General features: G+C 39.0%; 1 protein-coding gene across 8 annotated transcripts in view; it reads right to left on the bottom strand.

Moving 5' to 3' along the window:
- LOC105471840 (coiled-coil domain containing 138) overlaps nt 1-23413 on the bottom strand; it is a 158320-nt gene that overhangs the window by 59644 nt on the left and 75263 nt on the right. For 3 of the 8 annotated variants that reach the window (XM_011724594.3, XM_011724595.3, XM_071077137.1), the window contains one exon: nt 1390-1528. The exons of 4 other annotated variants lie outside the window; for them this stretch is intronic. In XM_011724594.3, coding sequence (XP_011722896.2) covers nt 1390-1528 — 139 coding nt within the window. Of the gene's footprint in view, nt 1-1389; nt 1529-19678; nt 23360-23413 lie in introns of those variants that run through there. One more of the 8 variants, XM_071077138.1, reaches the window with a different exon arrangement.

Here is a 23413-nt window from a genome sequence, read left to right on the forward strand (position 1 = left end):
TATACTTGCACTTCGGGACTACTTTTTTTTAAAAATCCCATGAATTAAGAACTAAAAAATAATTAAATCTAAGTAATGTTATTGCAGCTTCATGGCACCATAGGGTAACTGCAATAGGCCTTATTAGAAATTTACTAAAATCAAGAGAATCACGGTATAGTCTGCAAGAAAAGGAAGACAGTAAATTGATATATTCAGCAGATATCAGACCAAAACTAGTAATCTGGTCAGTTGGAAAATAAGGTTATAATTTGACAATAATTTATTACAATCCGCTACAAGGCATGATACCAAACAGAACATATGGATCTCTTAATTCCTATCTACAAATAATTTCAAGATGCATTGCATTTACTACTCAAGTATATGGAAGCCTGGTAAAATCTAAATTCTCTACCATGGGAATCATGGATGAGGGGATGAGGCCAGGGGAAGAAGAGGTGAACCTAAATCAAAATAAAAATGTTACTGTTATACAAATGAGATGAGAAAGAAGGTGTCCAGATTTGCCTCAAAGGAAACACTAGAGTATACCAAGAACCACGGAAAATACAACTTAAAATCGATATCCTTATTTGTAGTTTAGTAACTGTTATACAAATTTCTGAGTCAGGAGAAAGATGAGGAAACAGAAAGCCCTTGATTCTCATAAAAAAATCCAAATTAGTGGCAGTAGGCAGTCCATAAGAGTTTACTAAAATAAATACCATTACAAAAGTAATTTAAAATCTCTTCTGCTTGCTTCATTCTCATCCCCTAAATTCACTTTAGTACATCAATAAGAATTTGCAAAATATACTTTTATTATCTTTTTATTTTCACCTGTGGTATTAGAGAATACCAATATGCAAGAATTTATTCTGATATTATTACTTGGTTGCTAAAAACTGCTCTTACTTTTATATGATTTATTTAAAGTTCACTTACCTGAAATGAGCTATAGAAACAACTAGATGTTCTGAGATCAGAACTCTAATTCTAGTCTGTCACTAAATATGTGGTCTTAGATCAACATTAGTATTCATGAATCTTAATTTTCTACATCTGTATAATGGAAATTTTTATTTAATAATGAAAGCTTAAGTAGCATGGGATTCAGAAAGGTCTAAATCAAGTTTGTCCAACCTGCAGCCCACGGGCTGCATGCGGCCCAGGACGGCTTTGAATGCCACCCAACACAAATTTGTAAACTTTCTGAAAATACTATGAGGTTTTGTTTTGTTTTTAGCACATCAGCTATCATTAGTGTTAGTGTATTCATGTGTGGCCCAAGGCAATTCTTCTTCATCCAGTGTGGCCCAGGGAAGCCAAAAGATTAAACACCCCTGGTCTAAATGATCACGGTAAGGTATTTTTCAATGAAAAATGTTAGCAATAAGAAATTCTTACTTGATTTTGGAAAGTTTCTGTAAAATAATACTGAGCTTTTCTAGTATTTGAAGATCAAGCTTAGGGGCTCGAAGCAGCACAGAGCAAGTACGAAAAAATGAAGAGTTGCTACAGGCTTCCAGGAAAGGCTGCAAGGATTCTGCAAAACAAATCAACAGTGCTTTACCATCAGGGAGCAGCTAAAAAGGAAATTAAAAACAAATTAAAATCAGAACTATGTGAGGCATTTATAAATATTCATTTAGATTTTCATTCTTTTCATACTTAAATTTTTGAGTGAAAATATCATCATCTGAAAAATTAAAACATCTACTGGCTCTTATTCAACAGTGCAAACAAAAGATAAGATTATTTACCCTAATATTAAATTCCTAATAGGCAAAATCTAGAGGAAATCCCATGTTTGAAAGAAAGGAGGAAAGCCATTTCTTCAGTAAGTTCATAAGTTCAGTTTAAATACTGTAATTAGCAACAAGAAATTCTGCTTCAGTAGTAAATTAAAAAAAAAAAAAAAAAACAAATCAAAGAGCCCCCAAATTTGTGAATTTCACTTGAATATTAATGACAATTTACATAGTCACTGGATAAGGAAGAACCTTTGGAGCATAAAAGCAAAAAGGGAAAAGATTCATTTGAAAAAAAAAGACTAGTCTCACATTTAATTTATATGAGACTCTGGTCTTTTACGTTGGAAGCTGTTACAAGTTACGACTTGTGGGGCTACTTAGATGAAATGAATTATTTTGTTTATGAGAAGGACATGGGATGTGGGGGCCTGCAGGCAGAATGCTATAGTCTGAAGACTTGTCCCCCCTAAAACTCATGCTAAATTTAATTGCCATTGTAATCGTATTAAGAGGGGGACCTTTAAGAAGAGGTGATAAGGCCATGAGGCTCTACCCTCATGTGTGAGTGCAGCCCCCTCTTGCTCTCTCTTGCCCTCTTGTCTTCTACCAGGCGATGATGCAACAAGAAGCCCTCCAAGATGCCGGCACCTTGATACTGGATTTCCCAGCCTCTAGAATATAAGCCATTACACTTCTGTTCATTATAACATACCAGTCTCAGGCATTCTGCTACAGTAGGATAAAACAGACTAAGTGGTATATGCTAGGAATGGAGCACTGGAGACAATGGTTATGTGCCCTTTGCATGCAACTATGTGGTAAAAGTAGGGTAACCAAACTCATTACTTTCACAATAATAGTCCAACAAAAGCATGGTCTAAACATAGTTTACCGAGGTATGTGTGTGTGCGTCTGTGTGTGTGTGTGTCTTCGTGTGTGAGAGAGAGAGAGCCTGACAGAGAGAGCGTGAGTCCACGTGAGAGAGTGTTACACAGAATCTTCCTAAAGACTAAAAACTTAGGTTACAAATACAGCACCATCTACAAATAGAGCTAAAAATAAATCAACTGAAATTTCAAGCAGCCTCATTAACAAACCGTACACAGTTTTAGTTCAGGTCCTGAGACAGGATTCATATGAACTGTAAACAAGAAAGTTAACTGTTGTATAGCTAAGAGAATTCAAACTAGTGCGTAAAGAACCACCTAAATCGGCTGGGCATGGTGGCTCATACCTGTATCCCAGCACTCTGGGAGGCCGAGGCAGGTGGATCACCTGAGGGCAGGAGTTTGAGACCAGCCTGCCCAAAATGGCAAAACCCCATCTCTACTAAAAACACAAAAAATCAGCCGGGCCTGATGGCGGGCGCCTATAATCCCAGCTACTCGGGAGGCTGAGGCAGGAGAATTGCTTGAACCTGCAAGGCAGAGGTTGCAGTGAGCCAAGATCGTGCCACTACACTCCAGCCCGGGCAACATGAGCAAAACTCCATCTCAAAAAAAAGAACAACGTAAATCATTACCAGAAAGGTAACTGAGGGGTTCTTAACATACATACAATCTACAGTATCAATGTTTTCACTCAAAAAGCCCAGAAAGCACACAAGAAAATTATAATCATTTTTCTGCATACTGCAAAAGCATGAAAGAGAATACATCTTACTTTATTTTACTGTACTTTTATCTAAATCAAGTCTTTGGCACACATTTAAGGGTTATTACATGAAGCCCCAAATAGAATCCCAAGCCAAATAAAAGTAAACTTCCTTATATGACCTCTGCAATGGAAAAAAAACCCAACATCCCCCAAACATTTTAATATATCAGAATTATTTTTAAAGTGAAGCCTGTACAGGTCTTTTAGAAGTAAAAGAGGTCCAGCCAGGCACGGTGGCTCACACCTGTAATTCCAGCACTTTGGGAGGCCGAGGTGGGCAGATCATGGGGTCAGGAGATCGAGACCATCCTGGCTAATACTGTGAAACCCCGTCTCTTCTAAAAATACAAAAAATTAGCCAGGCGTGGTGGCAGACGCCTGTAGTCCCAGCTACTCGGGAGGCTGAGGCAGAAGAATGGCATGAACCCAGGAGGCGGAGCTTGCAGTGAGCTGAGATCGCGCCACTGCACTCCAGCCTGGGAGACAGAGCGAGACCCCATCTCAAAAAAAAAAAAAAGGAAGTAAAAGAGGTTCACTGGTTTGGTTTCCAATTTCTTTTTTAAAGCTGTGAGGCAGATGTAAAATACAGGAGAGAAAAAGTTCTGGGATTCTGTAGATGAGACAGGCTAACTATAAAATAGAAACACTGTGGTTTTAACATTTTTTCAATATTATAATGTTCAAATGGATTACATCCTCTCAAGTTTAGAATTTCGACCTGAATACACTTGGTGTTACGGACTGAACGTCTGTGTCCCCCTCTAAATTCCTATGTTGAAAGCCTAACCCCACTGTGATAGTTATGGGGGGAAGGGGCCTATGGCAGGTAATTACAGCATCAGAGTAGAACTCTCATGAATGAGTTTAGTGCTCGCTCTAATCTGAATTTCCTCCTCAAACTTCCTATGTTAAAACTCCCAAGGTGATGGTTTTCGGAGGAGGGGCCTTTGGGAGGCAGTTAGGTCATGAAGGCTCCGCCCTCATGAATAAGATTAGTACCATTATGAGAGGTTTGAGGAAGCCTGTTTGCCTCTTCTGTGATGCGATAGCTAGAAGGTACCATCTATGAGAAACAGGCCCTTATCAGACTCTGAATCTGCTGGTGCCTTGGTTTTAGACTTCCCAGCCTCTAGAAATGTGAACAGGAAATTTGTTTATAAATTATCCAGTCTGAGAATTTTGTTATAGGAGCCTGAACATACTAAGACAGAAGTTGGCAACGGTAGCAGGAAGCTGCCGTAACAAATACCTAAAAATGTGGAAGTAACTTTGGAACTGGGTGATGGGTAGAGGCTGGAAGAGTATGGATGTGCATGCTAGAAAAAGCCTACACTGCTGTGGAAGGAGCATTACGAGTGGTGAGGGCTCAAAAGAAAAGGAGAACTGTTGAGAAGGCTTCAATCTTCTTAGAGATTACCTTAGTGGTCACAATCAAAATGTTGGATGGTAAAGGCTACTCTAATGAGGTCTCAGAAAAAAATGAGAAACATGTTACTGGAAACAGAAGAAAAGGTGATCTTGTAATAAAGCGGCAAAGAACCTGGTGGGATTGTGCTTGTGTCCTAGCGCTCTGTGGAAGAAATTTGACAGTGATGAAACAGGGTATTTAGTGGAAAAAATATCCAAGCAAAGTCTTGAGGGTGCTCTGTGGCTTGACTTACAGAAAAATGTGAGAAGACAGAAACAAAAGATGAAATCTATAATCACAAGGGAAGCAGAATTTAAAGATCTGGAAAATTCTCAGCCTAGCCATGTTGTAAAGAATGAAACAGCATGCTGAGGAAAGAAACCAAAGGTGTGGTGCAAGCATCTGTTAAGGAGATTCGTGTGGATGGAAGGAAGCCAGGTGCTATTTATTGAGACAATGGGAGAAGGACCAGTAAGGTATTTCAGAGATGTCCAGAGTTGCCCTACCCATCACAGGCCCAGAATGCTGGGGCCTGTGACAGAACAATTTCGAGGCTCTTCTCCCTAAATTCTGGTGCAGTGCTCCTTGGTAACCTCAGCTGTTGTTCAAGTAGGCTTAGGTGCAGCTCAGATCACCCTTCTAGAAGGCACAGGTGATAAACCTTGGCATGGTGTTTGCATGGTGCCATCTCCATGGGTGTGCAAGTGCATGAGCTGTGATGGTGTGGCTGCCTCTACCTATATTCAAAGGATGCCAGAAAAGCGTGAGGGCCCAGGCTGAGAGCTGTCACGGGGCAGGGCCACTGCGGAAAGCCCCCAATAGAGTGATATGAAGTAGAGGTGTGAGGGCAGAGCCAACACAGGGAGCCTCCAGTAGGGCAATGCTCAGACATGTCATGGGATGGGGGCTGTATCTGAAACCCTGGAAGGGTAGGGCCTACCAGTGTGCCACTCCAGCCTAGGAGAGACACAAGACTCCAATCTGTGAGAGCTGCAGCATGGTCTGTGCCATGCAAAAAAACAGGAGCAGAGTCTCCCAAACTTGAGGCTGGATATGGTCTAGATATTTGTGCCCTCCAAATCTCACATTGAAATGTAATCCCCAGTGTTGGAGGTGGGGCCTGGTGGGAGGTGTTTGGATCACTGGGGTGGATTCCTCAATGAATAGCTCAGCATCATGCCCTTGGTGATGAGTGAGTTCACATGCAATCTGCTTGTTAAAGAGGATGTGGCACCTCCCTCCTCTCTCCTGCTCCTGCTCTTCCATGTAACTTGCTGGCTCCTTGCTGACTTCTACCATGATTTTGAGCTTCCTGAGACCCTCGCCAGAAGCAGATGGCAGCACCATGCTTCCTGTACAGCCTGCAGTACCATGAGACAAAATAAAACCTCTTTTCTTTATAAATTACCCAGTCTCAGGTACTCCTTTATAGCAACCTAAGTCCTACCCCAATGTGTCCAGAGGTGGGACATGGAATCAAAGATTATTCTTGAGCCTTAAGATTTAATGCTGTTTACCTTGTTGGTTTTAGACTTGCTTGGGATTTATCATTTCTTTCCTCCTAGTTTTCCCTTTTGGAATGGAAATGTCTGTGCTATGCCTGTCCCACCACTGTGTTTTGAATGCACATAACCTGTTTCATTTCACAGGCTCACAGCTTGAGAACAACTGGCCTCATCCACATCTGATTTAAATGATATTAGGTTAAACTCTGGACTTTAGACTTCTTAGTTATGGAATGAATGTATTCTGCATATGAGAAGGACATAAATTTTGGGGGCCAATGGCAGAATGCTATGGTGGGGGGAGGAAGAGGAGGAGGGAGGAAGAGGAAATGATCACACACTTCTCTGAATTCTCCCAGGCAACAATGAATGCCTGAAGACAACAGAGCAATGTTTATTTACAAAGTTCTGAACAAAAGCAAAAGAGATTAAAAACCACTCAGCCAAGATCTGGTTAAGTATAAAAGCCTCAGGCATTCTCAAACATGAAGTACCTCTTTAAATTGGTGGAGGGAAATAGGGCAAAGTATGTGTGAGAGAGGGGAATTAAAAGATCATTCAAAATTAAGAACACAGACATGGAGAAGCCACAGTAAAAGACTAGTCTTGAGCACTGAATATAATTAACTGTAAAACTAGATAAAATAAAGCTAGTTATGTAGCAAATGTGGAAATTGTAGTCACAAAACAAAAGGTAAAAATATAAACTATGACTATAAAAATAGCAATATCACTTAAAAATCAGAAAGTTGAGGTGGGGAAGATGAAAAGTGCAATACTGCTAATGTCCTCATCTTTCAGGCTGGAAGTCAATCAATTCTGTGTAGAACACAGTATTTAAATAAGGCATACAATTAGGCATGGGCAAGCAATTCATGTCTAAAACACCAAAAGCAACGGCAGCAAAAGCCAAAATTGACAAATGGGATCTAATTAAACTAAAGAGCTTCTGCACAGCAAAAGAAACTACCATCAGAGTGAACAGGCAACCTACAGAACAAAGGGCTAATATACAGAACCTACAAAGAACTCAAATTTACAAGAAAAAAACAAACAACCCCATCAAAAAGTGGGCAAAGGATATAAACAGACATTTCTCAAAAGAAGACATTCATACAGCCAACAGACACATGAAAAAATGCTCATCATCACTCACCATCAGAGAAATGCAAATCAAAACCACAATGAGCTACCATCTCACACCAGTTAGAACGGCGATCATTAAAAAGTCAGGAAACAAGAGGTGCTGGAGAGGATGTGGAGAAATAGGAACATTTTTACACTGTTGGTGGGATTGTAAACTAGTTCAACCATTATGGAAAACAGTATGGAGATTCCTCAAGGATCTAGAACCAGAAGTACCATATGACCCAGCCATCCCATTACTGGGTATATACCCAAAGGATTATAAATCATGCTGCTATAAAGACACATGCACACGTATGTTTATTGCGGCACTATTCACAATAGCAAAGACTTGGAATCAACCCAAATGTCCATCAGTGACAGACTGGATTAAGAAAATGTGGCACATATACACCATGGAATACTATGCAGCCATAAAAAAGGATGAGTTTGTGTCCTTTGTAGGGACATGGATGCAGCTGGAAACCATCATTCTCAGCAAACTATCGCAAGAACAGAAAACCAAACACCGCATGTTCTCATAGGTGGGAACTGAACAATGAGATCACTTAGACTTGGGAAGGGGAACATCACACACCGGGGCCTATCATGGGGAGGGGGGAGGGGGGAGGGATTGCATTGGGAGTTATACCTGATGTAAATGACGAGTTGATGGGTGCTGACGAGTTGATGGGTGCAGCACACCAACATGGCACAAGTATACATATGTAACAAACCTGCACGTTATGCACATGTACCCTAGAACTTAAAGTATAATAAAAAAAAAATCAAAAAATCAAAAATAAAAATAATAATGGATAAAAAATAAAAAAATAAATGGATAAAATGGTAAATTTTATGTGATGTATATTTTACCAACATAAACAATGTACAAAAAATGGGACTTTTTTATCTTGCTTTTTTTTTCAACAGAAGGAACTTTTATTTTTTTTTGGAGAAGAAGTCTTGCTTTGTTGCCCAGGCTGGAGTACAGTGGCACGATCTCGGCTCACTGAAGCCTCCTCCCTCTGGGTTCAAGGGATTCTCCTGCCTCGCCTCCGAGTAACTGGGATTATAGGCACATACTACCATGCCCAGTTAATTTTTGTATTTTTTTAGTAGAGTTGGGGTTTCATCATGTTGGCCAAGCTGGGCTTGAACTCCTGACCTCAAGAGATCCACCCACCTCAGCCTCTCAAAGTGCTGGGATTACAGGCATGAGACACCACGCCTGGCCAGGAACTTATATTTTAAAAAATTTATGACTCAAATCCATTTTATTTTTCCTGTTGAATACTATTTCATTAAATAACATGTATAATGCATGCCATTTCTGTAAAAGTATTTCCTTCTATCCATCCATCTCTTCATGTGAACGCAACCATAGGAATGTGTCTAAAATAATGTTCACCTAACATTAATGATGGCTATTTCCAAATAATGAGGTTCATTTGAATTTTTTGAGTTCTAAGAGTTTATTTATATTCATTCTTTAAATTGGTGTTAAATATGCATAACACTTATCATTTTAACCATTCTTAAGTGTTCAGTTCTGTGGTATTAAGTAAATCCACATTACTGTGCAACCATCCATCTCCAGAGCTTTTTCCATCTTCCTCTGAAACTGCACACATTAAACAGTAACTTCAATTTTCCCATTTCCCTCTTGCCCAACACTTGACAATCACCAATCTACTTATTTCTCTACTCCAGGCACCTCATGTAAAAGGAATCATACAAGATATATCCTTTTGTGCCTGGCTTGTTTCATTTAGCATAATGTCTTCCAGGTTCATCCATTTTGTAGCATGTATCAGAATTTCATTTCTTTCTTAGACTGAATAATATTCTACCATATGTACATACCACATTTACCTTTGCTGCTTTCCAGATAGTCTTTGTTTTTTACTTTTGACAGTTTCATGATAATGTGTCTTGATGTCAGACTCTGGGTTTATCAAACGTGGATTCCTTTAGTTTCTCTGATTTGTAGAGCTGTGTCTTTCCTCAAATTTGGTAAGTTTCCAACTATTATTTCCATAAATTATCTCTACATCCTTTCTCTTTTTTCTCTTTCTGGACTCTAGCAGTGGATCAATTGGTCTGCCTGATGGTACTGCATAAGTCCTTCAGACTCTGTTCACTTTTCTTTTTTCTTTGATTTTGCTCCTCGGACTTGATCATTTCAAATAACTTGCCTTCAAGATCACTGATTCTTTCTTTTGCCTGTTCAAGTCTGCTGTTGAATCCTTCTAGTAAATTTTTCAATTCAGCTACTGTATTTTCCTGTTCCAGAATTTGGTTCTTTTAACTAATTTCTATTTCTTTGTTGATAGAAATTTTGTTCATGTATCATTTTCCTGAATTCATTATTTCTCATTAGCTCATTGAGCATATTTAAGATAGTTGTTTTAAAGTCTTTTCTGAGCAAATCCAATTAATTTGTGTGTCTTTACAGGATAGTTTCTGAAGATTTATTTTGTTCCTTTGGATGGGCCAGGTTGCATCCTTTCTTTGCATGTTCTATGATTTTTTGCTGAAAATCTGACATTTGAAAAAACCACCCCTCCCACTCTTTGAAGACTGACATGAAAGACCTCCACTACTTATCAAGCCCCTGAGCCCTGGGAACAGTGCAGGGAGTGTGCTTAAGGTCATCTCAGGTCTTTTCTGGGCATGCATCCTGTCTGGGCCTGTGTGCATTTTCTGTATTTTTTTTTTTTTTCTTGTTTCCTCTGGCTGCCTGCAAATGTCTTAATTTCCCAGAATCTCACCCAAGCTTCTTCTCAAGGCCTTAGATGTTGTATGGTATTCCTCTGTGCATAACCTTCCTCCCACACATCCAGGTCTGTGGTCTCCCTGTAGTTTTCATGTGCTATAGTGCCCATCACTGCCTTTCTTGGCCATCAGCCTGAGATTCAAACCATGCCTCATTCCCTGTATGTGCTCTGAACGAGGCGAGTCTGCAATCAGTCTCTTGGGTAACCCACTGATAGGTAAGAATGCTTCATACTAGTTCTGCTCGAATCCTTCTCTCCTGAGGAAGAGAATGGAGAACTGGGCCATTTACTTCTCTCTGTGCTGCACTGTGCCAGAGACAGAGTAGGGTAAGGGTGAGTAAAATTATCACAGAATTTCCTATCATTTTGCATGTGGCTTTTTCTTGATTGGGCATTTGCTGGGTTGCTACAGATCTCTGACTGGTTTCCATAGTTCCTACAAAGTTATTTTAGTCAGTCTATAGCTATTTATTTGATGTTTCTGTGGGGAAACAAGCACCTGCAACATCCTAGTCAGCCATTTTGCTAATGTTTGGATTTTGCTCTGCTTGAGCATGTATAATACTATGAAAAAATTTTTCTTTAAGGAAACATTTTTATAAAGTAAAATAAAACCCACTCTAAGAATGAAATAAACTATGTGTTAATTAAGCTGGGAATGTAGAGAAAATCCAACTTACAGCTTAATCAAATAGAAAAAAATTTCATTTTTTTTCTTTCATAAAAGGTAGGCACTTCATAGAACCAATTCAGGTGCAAGACAACATCATCAGAAACCCAGATTCTTTGTTTCTGCCCCAAAATCCCTAGCTTTTTTTTCTTATTCAAGTTTTCTCATGAAAATATCCTTAGTATTCGTTTTTATGTGTCATGGTCAAAGGTTCCACACAACAAAGCAAAAAAGGAGGACAGTATGGGAATGAGTGCCAATTGTATCTGTTCTTCTTTAGAAGAAAAGCAAAAGGTTTCCCAGAAACTCTCAGCAGACTTCTAGTTTCCATCTTATTGGCCTCAAGTGTGTCAAAGATGTAGCTACCCTGCCAGCAATGAAAGGCTGGAGGAGAAAGATTTTAGGTGTTAAAGTCTCCAGAAGAGAGGCAGGTGAGGTAGAAAGAGGTGAGAATGATGATGGGGGAGCCAAGCCACAGTCTCTGCTGCAAGGGTCTAAGTTATTTCTTGAAACAATTTTTTCAGTGCTTTTGTTGAGTCACAGTATTTTACATAAATTTATAGTTAATAAACTTGGTAGAAAGTATTTACATCTTCAATTTGAGAAAGATTACCTGAAGACACAACCAATCTCAGCTACAAGTTACTTTCAGTAATAAGGAAAAAGGGGCACCACGGACTCCCTGCACCAATACTACACTAATGTGATATCTGACAAAAATCCATTGCGGGTAACTTAAGAAAATAAACGTGATTTTTATTAATTTAAAAGTCAATACTGAAATCTCTCAAGAGAATTATTTATCTGCCAACACTTCCTACAGCGGTTGTACATTTTTTAAAAGTCCATGCTGTCAACAAGTCAGCACACTCTTTGGTAATGATAATGTCCACATATGTTAGTCATCAGCCTGTCGATAACTGACTAGAACATTCTTCCAGTTCAAATGCTCAGAATCCAAGTTCCTCAGATAACAGCTATTTTAATCTTTTCAGAATTCTAAGACAAGGGTAATCAGAATAAAATTATGTTTTAAAGAAAACTCACCTCAGTTCTCAGATAATAACATGCTATTTATTACATGGGACAAAAATGTATGATGTTGAGTTAGTAAGGCTTTCATTCCAGTTCTGATGACTCAAAAGCTGGAACATAACACAGCAACATTCAATACCAACCAAAAACCTTCAGTTGCCCGTCCCTCCAACTGGATAAAGGTCAATAAAAATTTAAAAAGAAAAAAAAGAAAAAAGCAATAGTATGAATAGACTTAGGTAGTCTTTGAAAAACACCCAAATGAATTTTCCTCTTCAGTATTTTCTTCAAGTCCACCCTCATTCCTTTTTGGAAGGAGGAATGGTGTGAAATGCACTGAAGATGAGCTATTGCTTGAAAGATGAGTAGGAACTTGCCAAAGGCTTGGGGAGTGGGGCTAGTCCGGGGACAAAGGTGCTCTTGGAGCAGGGTAATCCATATTCATAACTAACAACTCCCCAAGTAAACTTCCTAGTCTGCCATTTTCCCAGTTTTGAACCACGTTGTTCCTTCTACTTCTCATTCCTGAGAGAATTTCAAGACTTTTATTTTTTCCTTTCTTGCTTGCTTTTTCAGTTCCTAAGACACATTAGTGCTGCCAGTAATTCCCACTCTGGAATCTCTCAGTTCTGGAGTCCTAGCTTCCAGCAGGGAGCTTCTCTCTTATGTCTACCTCTTCTTCTTCTAAAAGACTTAGTTATTCCTCTCATCACTGCCCTGGCCCTAGCCCTGTAACATTAAATAAGTCACTTAATTTCTCAGAGCCCTAGGTTTCCTATCTATTTATATAAATTATACGTATATATAAAAACATAGCTGAGCTGGTGGAACAGTTCTCAACCCAGTGACTCAGTAGAATCTTTTCATAATAAATATAATTCCCCTTTAATTATCCTAAAAATAACCATAAACAATATAATCTATTTACATGTATCCTTTTAATCAATATAATGCACTATTTATAATACAGGGGAGGAAAAGGGAATTTATAATAAAGTAATATTTTAATCATTTCTTTATTTTTTTTTTTCAGACAGTCTTACTCTGTCGCCCAGGCTGGAGTACAGTGGCACGATCTCGGCTCACTACAACCTCTGCCTCCCAGGTTCAAGCAATTCTCCTGCCTCAGTCTCCCGAGTAACTGGGATTACAGGCGCCCGTCACCGCATCCAGCTAATTTTTGTATTTTTAGTGGAGGCGGGGTTTTACCATCTTGGCCAGGCTGGTCTCAAACTCCTGACCTCGTGAACCACCCGCCTTGGCCTCCCAAAGTGCTGGGATTACAGGCGTGAGCCACCACGCCTGGCCTATTTTAATCATTTCAATGTGTCAAAACTTGAGGATAACTGCGCTGTAAGACATAATGAAGTAGTCAAATGCTTGTACCTGTACATGGAATACCCTAAATGCAGCAGATACACATGCAAACTGGTACCAAGAAAATTCTCAAACTGATGAGGAGAGAAAAATGAAAGACTAGTGTGGTAGGCTGAATGATGGTTCCCCCAAAAGATGTCCACATCCCTGTCATAGGAACCTGTGAATGTTAGCTTATAAGACAAAGGCTTTGCAGATGTGATTAAATTAGAGATCCTGAGATGGAGGTGATGATCCTGGATCATTTTATTGGGTCTAACTACAATCACAAGTATCCTTATAAAAGGGAGGCAGAAGGGATGACATCATCAAGATGGCAGAAGAGCCATCTTGGACCTTCCTTCTTCCAACAAGCAAACTGATTCCACAACAATCCCCATGGCCAAATTCCCTTTCTGTGAAATCCAGAAACTTTAAGAGGCTACTGCATCCCAGTAAGTGTGAAACCAGTCACATCAAAGCCAGTAAGTCAATTCCGATACCATACTACCATAATCCTCTGGCACAGCTCCATATGAGAGGAACAAGATCCCCCAGCTCCTAGCTTCTCCCCAGGAAGAGAAAGAGGTACCCTATGTGTCTAATGTCCAAAGTTTTCTAGGAACTACCCAGAAAACTGAGCTGTGTCTACCCTGTCTTGGAGCACTGGCAGAACCCAACAAACTCTGGCCACTCATAGCAATTTGGGGTATTGGTCACCATAGCCACCCCACCCTCCACCTCTGGCTCATCACGGAGTAAGCAGGCAAAAATCCCAGCTCTTTAGCTTCTACTTGGGAATGGATAGGGGAGTACCATGTGTTCAACCACTCACCTTAAATGGGGACTGCCTGAGGAAATGGCTTCAGTCTCCATGGTCTCAGAAGCTGAAGGGACCTGAAATATTCTAGATGCCTAGAGACTATTAAGAACAAAGAAGGGCCGGGCGCGGTGGCTCAAGCCTGTAATCCGAGCACTTTGGGAGGCCGAGACGGGTGGATCACGCGGTCAGGAGATCGAGACCATCCTGGCAAACACAGTGAAACCCCGTCTCTACTAAAACTACAAAAAACTAGCCGGGCGAGGTGGCGGGCGCCTGTAGTCCCAGCTACTCGGGAGGCTGAGGCAGGAGAATGGCGTAAACCTGGGATGCGGAGCTTGCAGTGAGCTGAGATCCGGCCACTGCATCCAGCCTGGGCGACAGGGCGAGACTCCGTCTCAAAAAAAAAAAAAAAACAAAGAAAGTGGACAGGACTGGCAGGAAGGTTTGAAAGATCCCAGAATTTCTGTCAGGGCTGATTAGGGAGGGTCTTCTCCAGAATGAGTCCATGCCATGAAGACTAAGAGAGGTAACTATTTTGTCTATGGCACAAAAACATCAACAGAGAATGTCAAGGAAAAAGAAGAAACAGGGAAATATTTTCCCCAAAAGACAAAGAGATGAATCTCTAGAAACTGATCCTAATGAAATGGAGATACATCAATTAACTGACAGAGAATTTGAAATCATTACTACTGAATAAGCTCCCACATGTACACACTTAAGTTTTGTATACAGTTATTCACAGAAGCACTGTTTATACCAGCCAAAGACTAGAAACAGCCAAAATATCCATCAATGGTGGTCTGCTTAAATGAATGAATTTTAATTGAAGAAATTATGCATTTATATAAGATCTTTAAGATATAAAGCTGACAATAACAAATATTATATATTATATATAATATATAAAACTTAGTAGCATTCCTGTGATAAAAAGTAAAAAGTAAAAATGAGTATGTATTTGTGTGTGTGTGTGTGTGTGTGTTTGTATGTGTCTGCAGTTGTTCCCTCCAGGGAGGGAAACAGTAACTGAAAGCAGACTTCTCACTTTTGCACTTTTGAAATTATGAGATAGGCGAATGTGTTACTATTTATTTATTTTCTTAAAACAGGGCCTCACTCTTGCCCAGGCTGGTGTGCAGTGGCATATTAATAGCTCAGTACAACCTTGAACTCCAGGGCTCAAGCGATTCTCCCACCAAAGCCTCTCAAGTAGCTGGGACTGCAAGTGCACACCATTATGCCAAGCTAATTTTTTTTTTTTTAGACGGAGTCTCGCTCTGTTGCCCAGGCTGGAGTGCAGTAGCACATTCTCAGCTCACTGCAACCTCTGCCTCCTGGGTGCAAGTGATTCTCCTGCCTCAGCCTCCCGAGTAGCTGGGACTACGGGTATGTGCCACCACGCCTGGCTAACTTTTTGTATTTTTAGTAGAGATGGGGCTTCACCATGTTAGCCAGGCTGGTCTCAATCTCCTGACCTCATGATCTGCCCGCCTTGGTCTCCCAAAGTGCCGGGATTACAGGCATGAGCCACCGTGTCTGGCCAATTTTTAAATTTTTTTGTAGAGATGGGCCTTACTATGCTGCCCAGGCTGGTCTCAAACTCCTGGGATCAAGCAGTCCTCCCTCCTAAGCCTCCCAAAGTGCTGGGATTACAGGCATAGGCCACCACACCTGGCCTTGAATGTGTTACCTTTTAAACAATAAACACAATTTTGTTAAAAATAATTCCCTAAGTTAAATAGCTGGAGAACTTTAATTTTAAAAAAATAAATAAATAAAAATAGTGTGTTCATCATCCAGATATTTAATTATTCGCTTTCTTAGCTTCTTCTACTACACTAATTGGTGGGTTAGATTTTATCCTCCATCATATGCAATGTTTTGTTTTTTTTCCACAAAATATTAGAATGGGTTTCTTCAAAATATGCTATATAACACAAACTTAAAAGTTGACCAAAAAGGGCTCACTAGTGTTACACACTAGCGTAATGCATCGTCTGTTACCTAGTGTTACACATGAGAAAGACCAGCCTTTTATCTTAGAAACAGATTCTGTTAACAGTGTCAAACAAGGGGATGCAAACTATCATTAAAGTGATTATGTAACTTTTAATAGAGCTGTAAATATGGCAGCATTCAGAGGCCAGTAGCAAATATATGGCTACAAGCACTCATTAATTGACTCTTAAGTAGACTTCAGAAGTTACAGAAGGAACTGTTAGTTCATTAGGTCCCTGTGCCACGTATCCCTGAAGTGGCTGACCAAGAACAACTTCAAAGCTCTTTTGTGCTGGGAAAGAATGCCAATGAATCAATTTTCTTATCCAATTTCATAAAACTCAATTGCCTTAATAAATAATAAACGATAGTAAACATAATGAAATATTAAGCAATAATTAAAAACAAAGGTTATGTGGAAATATATTAAAAAGCTCCTCACTTAATTAAAGTCAACAAACCAGAATAGAAAGAAAAAGATCTAGGAGTTTTACTACCTAAAAATCCCCAAGTCTTGATGATGCCCAACAAAGCTCTTCCCAAGGAGCAACCCAGCTTGTTTTCTGATTCTTCTACTTCTCTGCCCTCACTACCTCTGCTTCAGCTACACTGGCTTCTCTAATGTTTCTTGAAAACACTACACATCTAAAGTACAGCACAGCCTTTGCTACAGTTGTATATTATTCAGTTATTAAAAATAAACCTTCCCATTGTATTTCCTAAAGGGAATTTTTCCATGTAAAAGCTTGTAACTGAGGAAACAGATTATATGTATGTAGGATTGATTAGGTTGGTGCTTTGTTAGAAACATTGCATCTATAATTTCATTGAAATTATCCTTCCTTTAATCTCCTAAATAATAAAAAAATGTAATAGAATGATTGAATAAATTTAAAATAGCAAAAAGGGAAGAAGTTATGTTGTTCAAATCAAGAAAAACTTGTCAATGAAAAATAGTACCTGCATCAGATAGAAAGATCTCAAATTAACAACCTAATATTGCAACTAAACAATATAGATATGTTCAGAAGTAAGTTCTAGATTTGCAGAACAACTTTAATGCCTGGAGTATGGTACAAAGTTTTTGTTGATTCTTTGTTATCTTTATTATTTTTTACCCAAATTGACACAAAGAATTTAAACAGAACAACTCAAGTATGTCCTTGTAATATTTCCTAGGATTTTCTTGCATTTTTAAACAGATAAACATAGCCTACTTGCAAATATGCAACTGTATATGCACTAGTATCTAACCATGTAAAAAAAAGAAAAGGTGGCCAACATCAAAAAAACCGTCTGTAGAAAAAAAGATACAAAATAGTTATGTATCTTTGATAGCAAAGATATATTTTTCTGGGATATCTGTTGGTTTTTTAATTAAATGAAAATTATATATCTTTACCATGTACAATATATTTCAATATCATGTAGTATGTAGACATTGTGGAATGGCTAAATCAGGCTAAATAACATACCCATTACCTCACATATTTGCTTTGTTGTGGTGGTAACATTTAAAATGTACTCTGTTAGCAATTTTCAAGTATGTAATATACCTGTTATTAACTGTAATCACCACATTATACAGGTTGAGCATCCCTAATCTGAAAATCCAAAATCCCCCATCATATGCAATGGCAACCAGTCACAGGTACTTGGAGTAAGGCCCACTGACACCACCTCCCAGCCTGTGAAGACTCCTGAGGAAGCTCTGCACTCCCTAGAGCACTGTAAACACAATGCTTTGAAACATGGCACCTCACAAGGCTGGTCAGCAATGCCATTTAGTAAGATAAGATAACCCATTTGCAAATAAATTCCATCGAGATTTCTTTTGCAGCAACTTTTTCCTTTTTTTAAGTGGCATGGGTCATTCCCACAACCACAGAATATATATTCTTCTCATCTGCATGTGAAACGTACTCTATGATTGACCACATGCTCAGTAAAGTCTCAACAAATCAAAAACAAACAAACAAACAAACAAAACTGAAATCATACCAAGAATCCTCTTGGGCCACAGTGGAATAAAAATAGAAATCAATACAAAGAGGAACTCTCAAAAACATGCAAACACATGAAAACTAAAGAACTTACTCCCAGATGACTTTTGGGTAAACAACAAAATTAAGGCAGAAATAAAAAAAATTCTGTGAAACAATGAAAATCAAGATATAACATTAAAACCTTTAGGATGCAGTAAAAACAGTGTGAAGAAGAAAGTTTAGGCCAGGTGCGGTGGCTCACGCCTGTAATCCCAGCACTTTGGGAGGCTGAGGTGGGCAGATCACTGGAGGTCAGGAGTTTGAGACCAGCCTGGCCAATATGGTGAAACCCCAACTCTACTAAAAATCTGAAAATTAGCTGGGTGTGAAAGTGTGCGCCTGTAGTCCCAGCTACTCAGGAGGCTGAGGCAGAAGAATAGCTTGAACCCAGGAGGGGGAGAATGCAGTGAGCCGAGATCGTGCGACTGCACTCCAGCCTGGCTGACAGAGCAAGACTCTGTCTCAAAAAAAAAAAAAAAAAAAAAAAAAAGGAAGAAAGTTTATAGTGCTAAATGTCTACATAAAAAAGAAAAATCTCAAATTAACGACCTAATGTCACACCTACAGGAACTAGAAAAAAAAGAACAAATTAAATCCAAAGCTAGCTGAAGAAATAATAAAAACAGAGCAGAAGTAAATGAAGTTGAGACTAAAAGAACTATACAAGGATCGACGAAATGAAAACGTGGTTTTTTGAAAGGATAAACGAGATCAATAAACCACTAGCTAGATTAACAAAGAAAAAAAGAGAGACGATCCAAATAAGCACAACCAGAAATGACAAAGGTGACATTACAACTAATCCCACAGAAATAAATTTAAAAAAAAATCCTCGGAGACTACTATGAACATCTCTATGCACATAAACTAGAAAATCTAGAGGAAATGGATAATTACCCAGAAATATACAATCTCCCAAGATAGAATCAGGAAGAAATTGAAACCCTGAACAGACCAGTATCGAGCTCCAAAATTGAACCAGTAATAAAACCCTTACCTCACCAACCAAAAAAAAAAAAAAAAAAAAAAGGTCCTGGACCAGATGGATTCACAGCCAAATTCCACCAGATGAACAAAGTAAGAGCTGATACCAATTCTACTGAAACTATTTCCAATATATCGAGGAGGAGGGACTCCTCCCTAACTCACTCCAAAACCCAGTATCATCCTGATGCCAAAATCTGGCAAAGACACAACACAAGTAGAAAACTATAGGCCAATATCCCTGATAAACACAGAATCAAAAATCTTCAACAAAATACTGGCAAACAGAACCTTGTAGCACATCAAATAGGTAATCCACCACGATCAAGTGGACTTTATTCCTCAGATGCAAGGATGATTCAATATACGTAAATCAGTAAATGTAAAAAGAGAATTAAAAACAAAAACCATATGATCTTATCAATAGATGCAGAAAAAACGTTAGGGCCGGGCGCGGTGGCTCAAGCCTGTAATCCCAGCACTTTAGGAGGCCGAGACGGGTGGATCACGAGGTCAGGAGATCGAGACCATCCTGGCTAACACGGTGAAACCCCGTCTCTACAAAAAAAAAATACAAAAAACTAGCCGGGCGAGGTGGCGGGGGCCTGTAGTCCCAGCTACTCGGAAGGCTGAGGCAGGAGAATGGCGGGAACCCGGGAGGCGGAGCTTGCAGTGAGCCGAGATCTGGTCACTGCGCTCCAGCCTGGGCGACAGAGCAAGACTCCGTCTCAAAACAAACAAACAAACAAACAAACAAAAAAAAAACGTTAGATAAAATCCAAGATCTCTTTAGGATAAAAAGAAAACCCTCAACAAACTAGGCATCGAAACAATAAGAGTCATCTATGACTAAACTACAGTCAATATCATATTTAATGGGGAAAAGTTAAAAGAGTTTCCCCTAAAATTTGGAGCAAAACAGGTATGTCCACTTTCACGACTCCTACAACAAAATACTAAAGTCCTAGCAAGAGCAATCAGCCAAGAGAAAGAAAGAAAAGGCATCCAAAGAGGAAGACAAGTTATCTCTGTTCACTGACAACAGGATTCTATATCTAGAAAACCCTAAAGATCCTGCCAAAAGACTCCCAGACCTGAAACATGACTTCAGTGAAGTTTGAAGGTACAAATTCAATGTACAAAATCAGTAGCTTACATCAAAACAACATATTTAAGAAAAAAAAATCAGAAGCATTTCTATACACCAATAACATTCAAGCTGAAAACCAAATCAAGAGTGCAATCCCATTTACAACAGCCACACACACACAAGATGCTTAGGAATACACCTAACCAGGAAGGTGAAATATCTCTACAAGGAGAACTATAAAACACTACTAAAGGAAATCACAGATGACATAAACAGATGGAAAAACATTCCATGCTCATGGACTGGAAGAATTAAGATCATTTAAATGGTTATATTGCCTAAAGCAATCTATGGATTCAACACAATTCCTATCAAATTACCAATATAATTCTTCACAGAATTAGAAAAAAAAATTTGAAGAGTCATATGGAACCAAGAAAGAGCCCAAATAGCCAAAACAATCTTAAGCAAAAAGAACAAAGCTGGAAGCATCATGTTAATCTGACTTCAAACTATACTACAAGGCTATAGTAACCGAACACCATGGTACTGGTATATAAAGAGACACATAGACCAATGGAACAGAATAAAGAAACCAGAAACAAAGTCACATACCTACAACCAACTGATTTTCAACAAAGAAAATCACAATATACAAAAATTAACCCAAGATGGAACAAAGACTTAAATGAAAGATGTCAAATTATAAAAATCCTAGAAGAAAATCTAGGAAATACTCTTCTGGACATTGGCCTAGGCGAAAAATTTAAGATAAAGTCCTCAAAAGCAAATGCAATAAAAATAAAAATTGACAATTGGGACTTAATTAAAATAAAGAGGTTCTGCGCAGCAAAAGAAACTATCAACAGAGTAAACAGACAACCTACAGAATGGGAGAAAATATGTGCAAACTCTGCATCCAGCAAAGGACTAATATCCAGAATCTACAAGGAGCTCAAACAAATCAACAAGAAAAAGCAACCCCCTTAAAGAGTGGGCAAAGGACACGAACAAATACTTCTCAAAAGAAGACATACAAGTGGCCAATAAGTATATTAAAAAATGCTCAACATCACTAATCATCAGAGAAATGCAAACCAAAACCACAGTGAGATGCCATCTCACACCAGTCAGAACGGCTATTATTAAAAAGTCAAATAGAACTGCCATTCGATTCAGCAATCCTACTACTGGGTATATACCCAAAGGAAATGAAATTGTTCTACCAAAAAGATACCTGCACTCACATGCGTATTGCAGCAGCTGTATTCAAAATAGCAAAGATGTGTAATCAACCTAGATGCCCATCAATGGTGGATCAGATAAAGAAAATGTGGTATATATACACCATGGAATACCATGCAACCATGAAAAAAGAATGAAATAATGTTCTTTGCAGCAACATGGATGCAGCTGGATGCCATTATCCTAAGTGACAAGTTCAACTGAAGCCCAAACCTCAGTTAGCATCACACAATAAATCCATGTAACACACCTGCACATGTAACCGCTAAATCTAAAATTAAAAAAAAAAAAAAAAATAGCATGAGAAAATTAAATACATGGTAAAAGGGGTTTCCAATCTCAAACCTAGAAAAATGAAAAACCAACAGCTAAAGAAGTATTTGCTACACTTTGATCGATCTTTCATCCCTCTAATAAATTGTACTAGCTGACCAACAGGCACTGAATTTACAGTAAAATTCAAGCAAGTAAATGCTCTTCAGACAGACATCATCAAAGATTCACCCATTTCCAAACTTCCAAATTTTTCTCATCACTGAAAAACAATATGGCTTTAGTAGTGATCACCATTAGATACTGCTTATTAATCTGAACAAGAAGGGCACAGCGTTTTTTGTTTTTTTTTTTTTTGTTTTTTTTTTTGAGACAGAGACTTGCTCTGTCACCCAGGCTGGCGTACTGTGGCACAATCTTGGCTCACTGCAACCACCACCTCCTGGGTTCAAGCGATTCTTCTGCCTCAGTGTCCTGAGTAGCTGGCATTGTATACAGGCGCACACCACCATGCCTGGCTAATTTTTGTATTTTTAGTAGAGACAGGATTTCACCATGTTGGCCAGGCTGGCCTTGAACTCCTGACCTCCAGTGATCTGCCCGCCTTGACCTCCCAAAGTGCTAGGATTACAGGCATGAGCCACTGCACCCGGCTGAATTTGAGAGTAACCTGAACAATGGTCAACTAATGTGAATGACTGTTGACTATCTCATCTAATAGAATTTTTTCAAATTTGCATTTGCAGTACCACAATTGTCATTTCACCCAAGCAGGTCAACTATTTCATAAAATTATATTTTGTTTTCCTTTGACAATGAGAAAGATGTCATCTCTGTCATATTCAGAAAGATTTGTTTCTAATGAACAGACATTTGCATCTGGTATGACTTTTGTTTTTCTCATTAAAAGAAAAATCCCTGTGAAACAAGTTGGGAATCTAGGCACTGAAGTAATACTGGATCCCTCAGTTCACTAACTTTTCACTTTTCATTCTACTCCTTACATTAGTAAACTGAAATACAAAACTCCACAATTACTAATCTAGGTAGCTAGTCATCAACTATAAGTCCAATATTTTAACAGTTACAAATAGCTAAAAACGTTGATAAAACATATCAGACAATATAGGACATTTTGGGACAGAAGAAGAAAATAAACCTGGAAAACCTAGTTACAGTGCTTCGGCAGAATAAGCCTTATGTCTAGAGTCAGAGATCTGGCTTTAAGTCTCAGTTCTACTTGTGTTTAGCTGGGGAGTCCCTGGAGAACTTACCTAATTTTTTAGTGATATTATTAATGACTCAATTAAATAGCATCAAAAATATTCTTAAGCATTTAAAAATGCAATAGTCTGGGCGTGGTGGCTCATGCCTGTAATCCTGGCACTTTGGGAGGCCGAGGCTGGCGGATTCCGAGGTCAGAAGATAAGAGACCATCCTGGCCAACATGGTGAAACCCCATTTCTACTAAAAATACAAAAATTAGCTGGGCGTGGTGGCGTGTGCCTGTAATTCCAGCTACTCAGGAGGCTGAGGCAGGAGAATTGCTTGAACCAGGGAGTTGGAGGTTGCAGTGAGCTGAGATTGTGCCACTGCACTCCAACGTGGTGACAAAGCGAGACTCTGTCTCAAAAGAAAAAAAGCAATAGTATCTGATATGTGGAGTTATACATGCAGACAA

Source organism: Macaca nemestrina, chromosome 13, assembly GCF_043159975.1.
Source record: "Macaca nemestrina isolate mMacNem1 chromosome 13, mMacNem.hap1, whole genome shotgun sequence".
Lineage (NCBI taxonomy): Eukaryota > Metazoa > Chordata > Mammalia > Primates > Cercopithecidae > Macaca > Macaca nemestrina.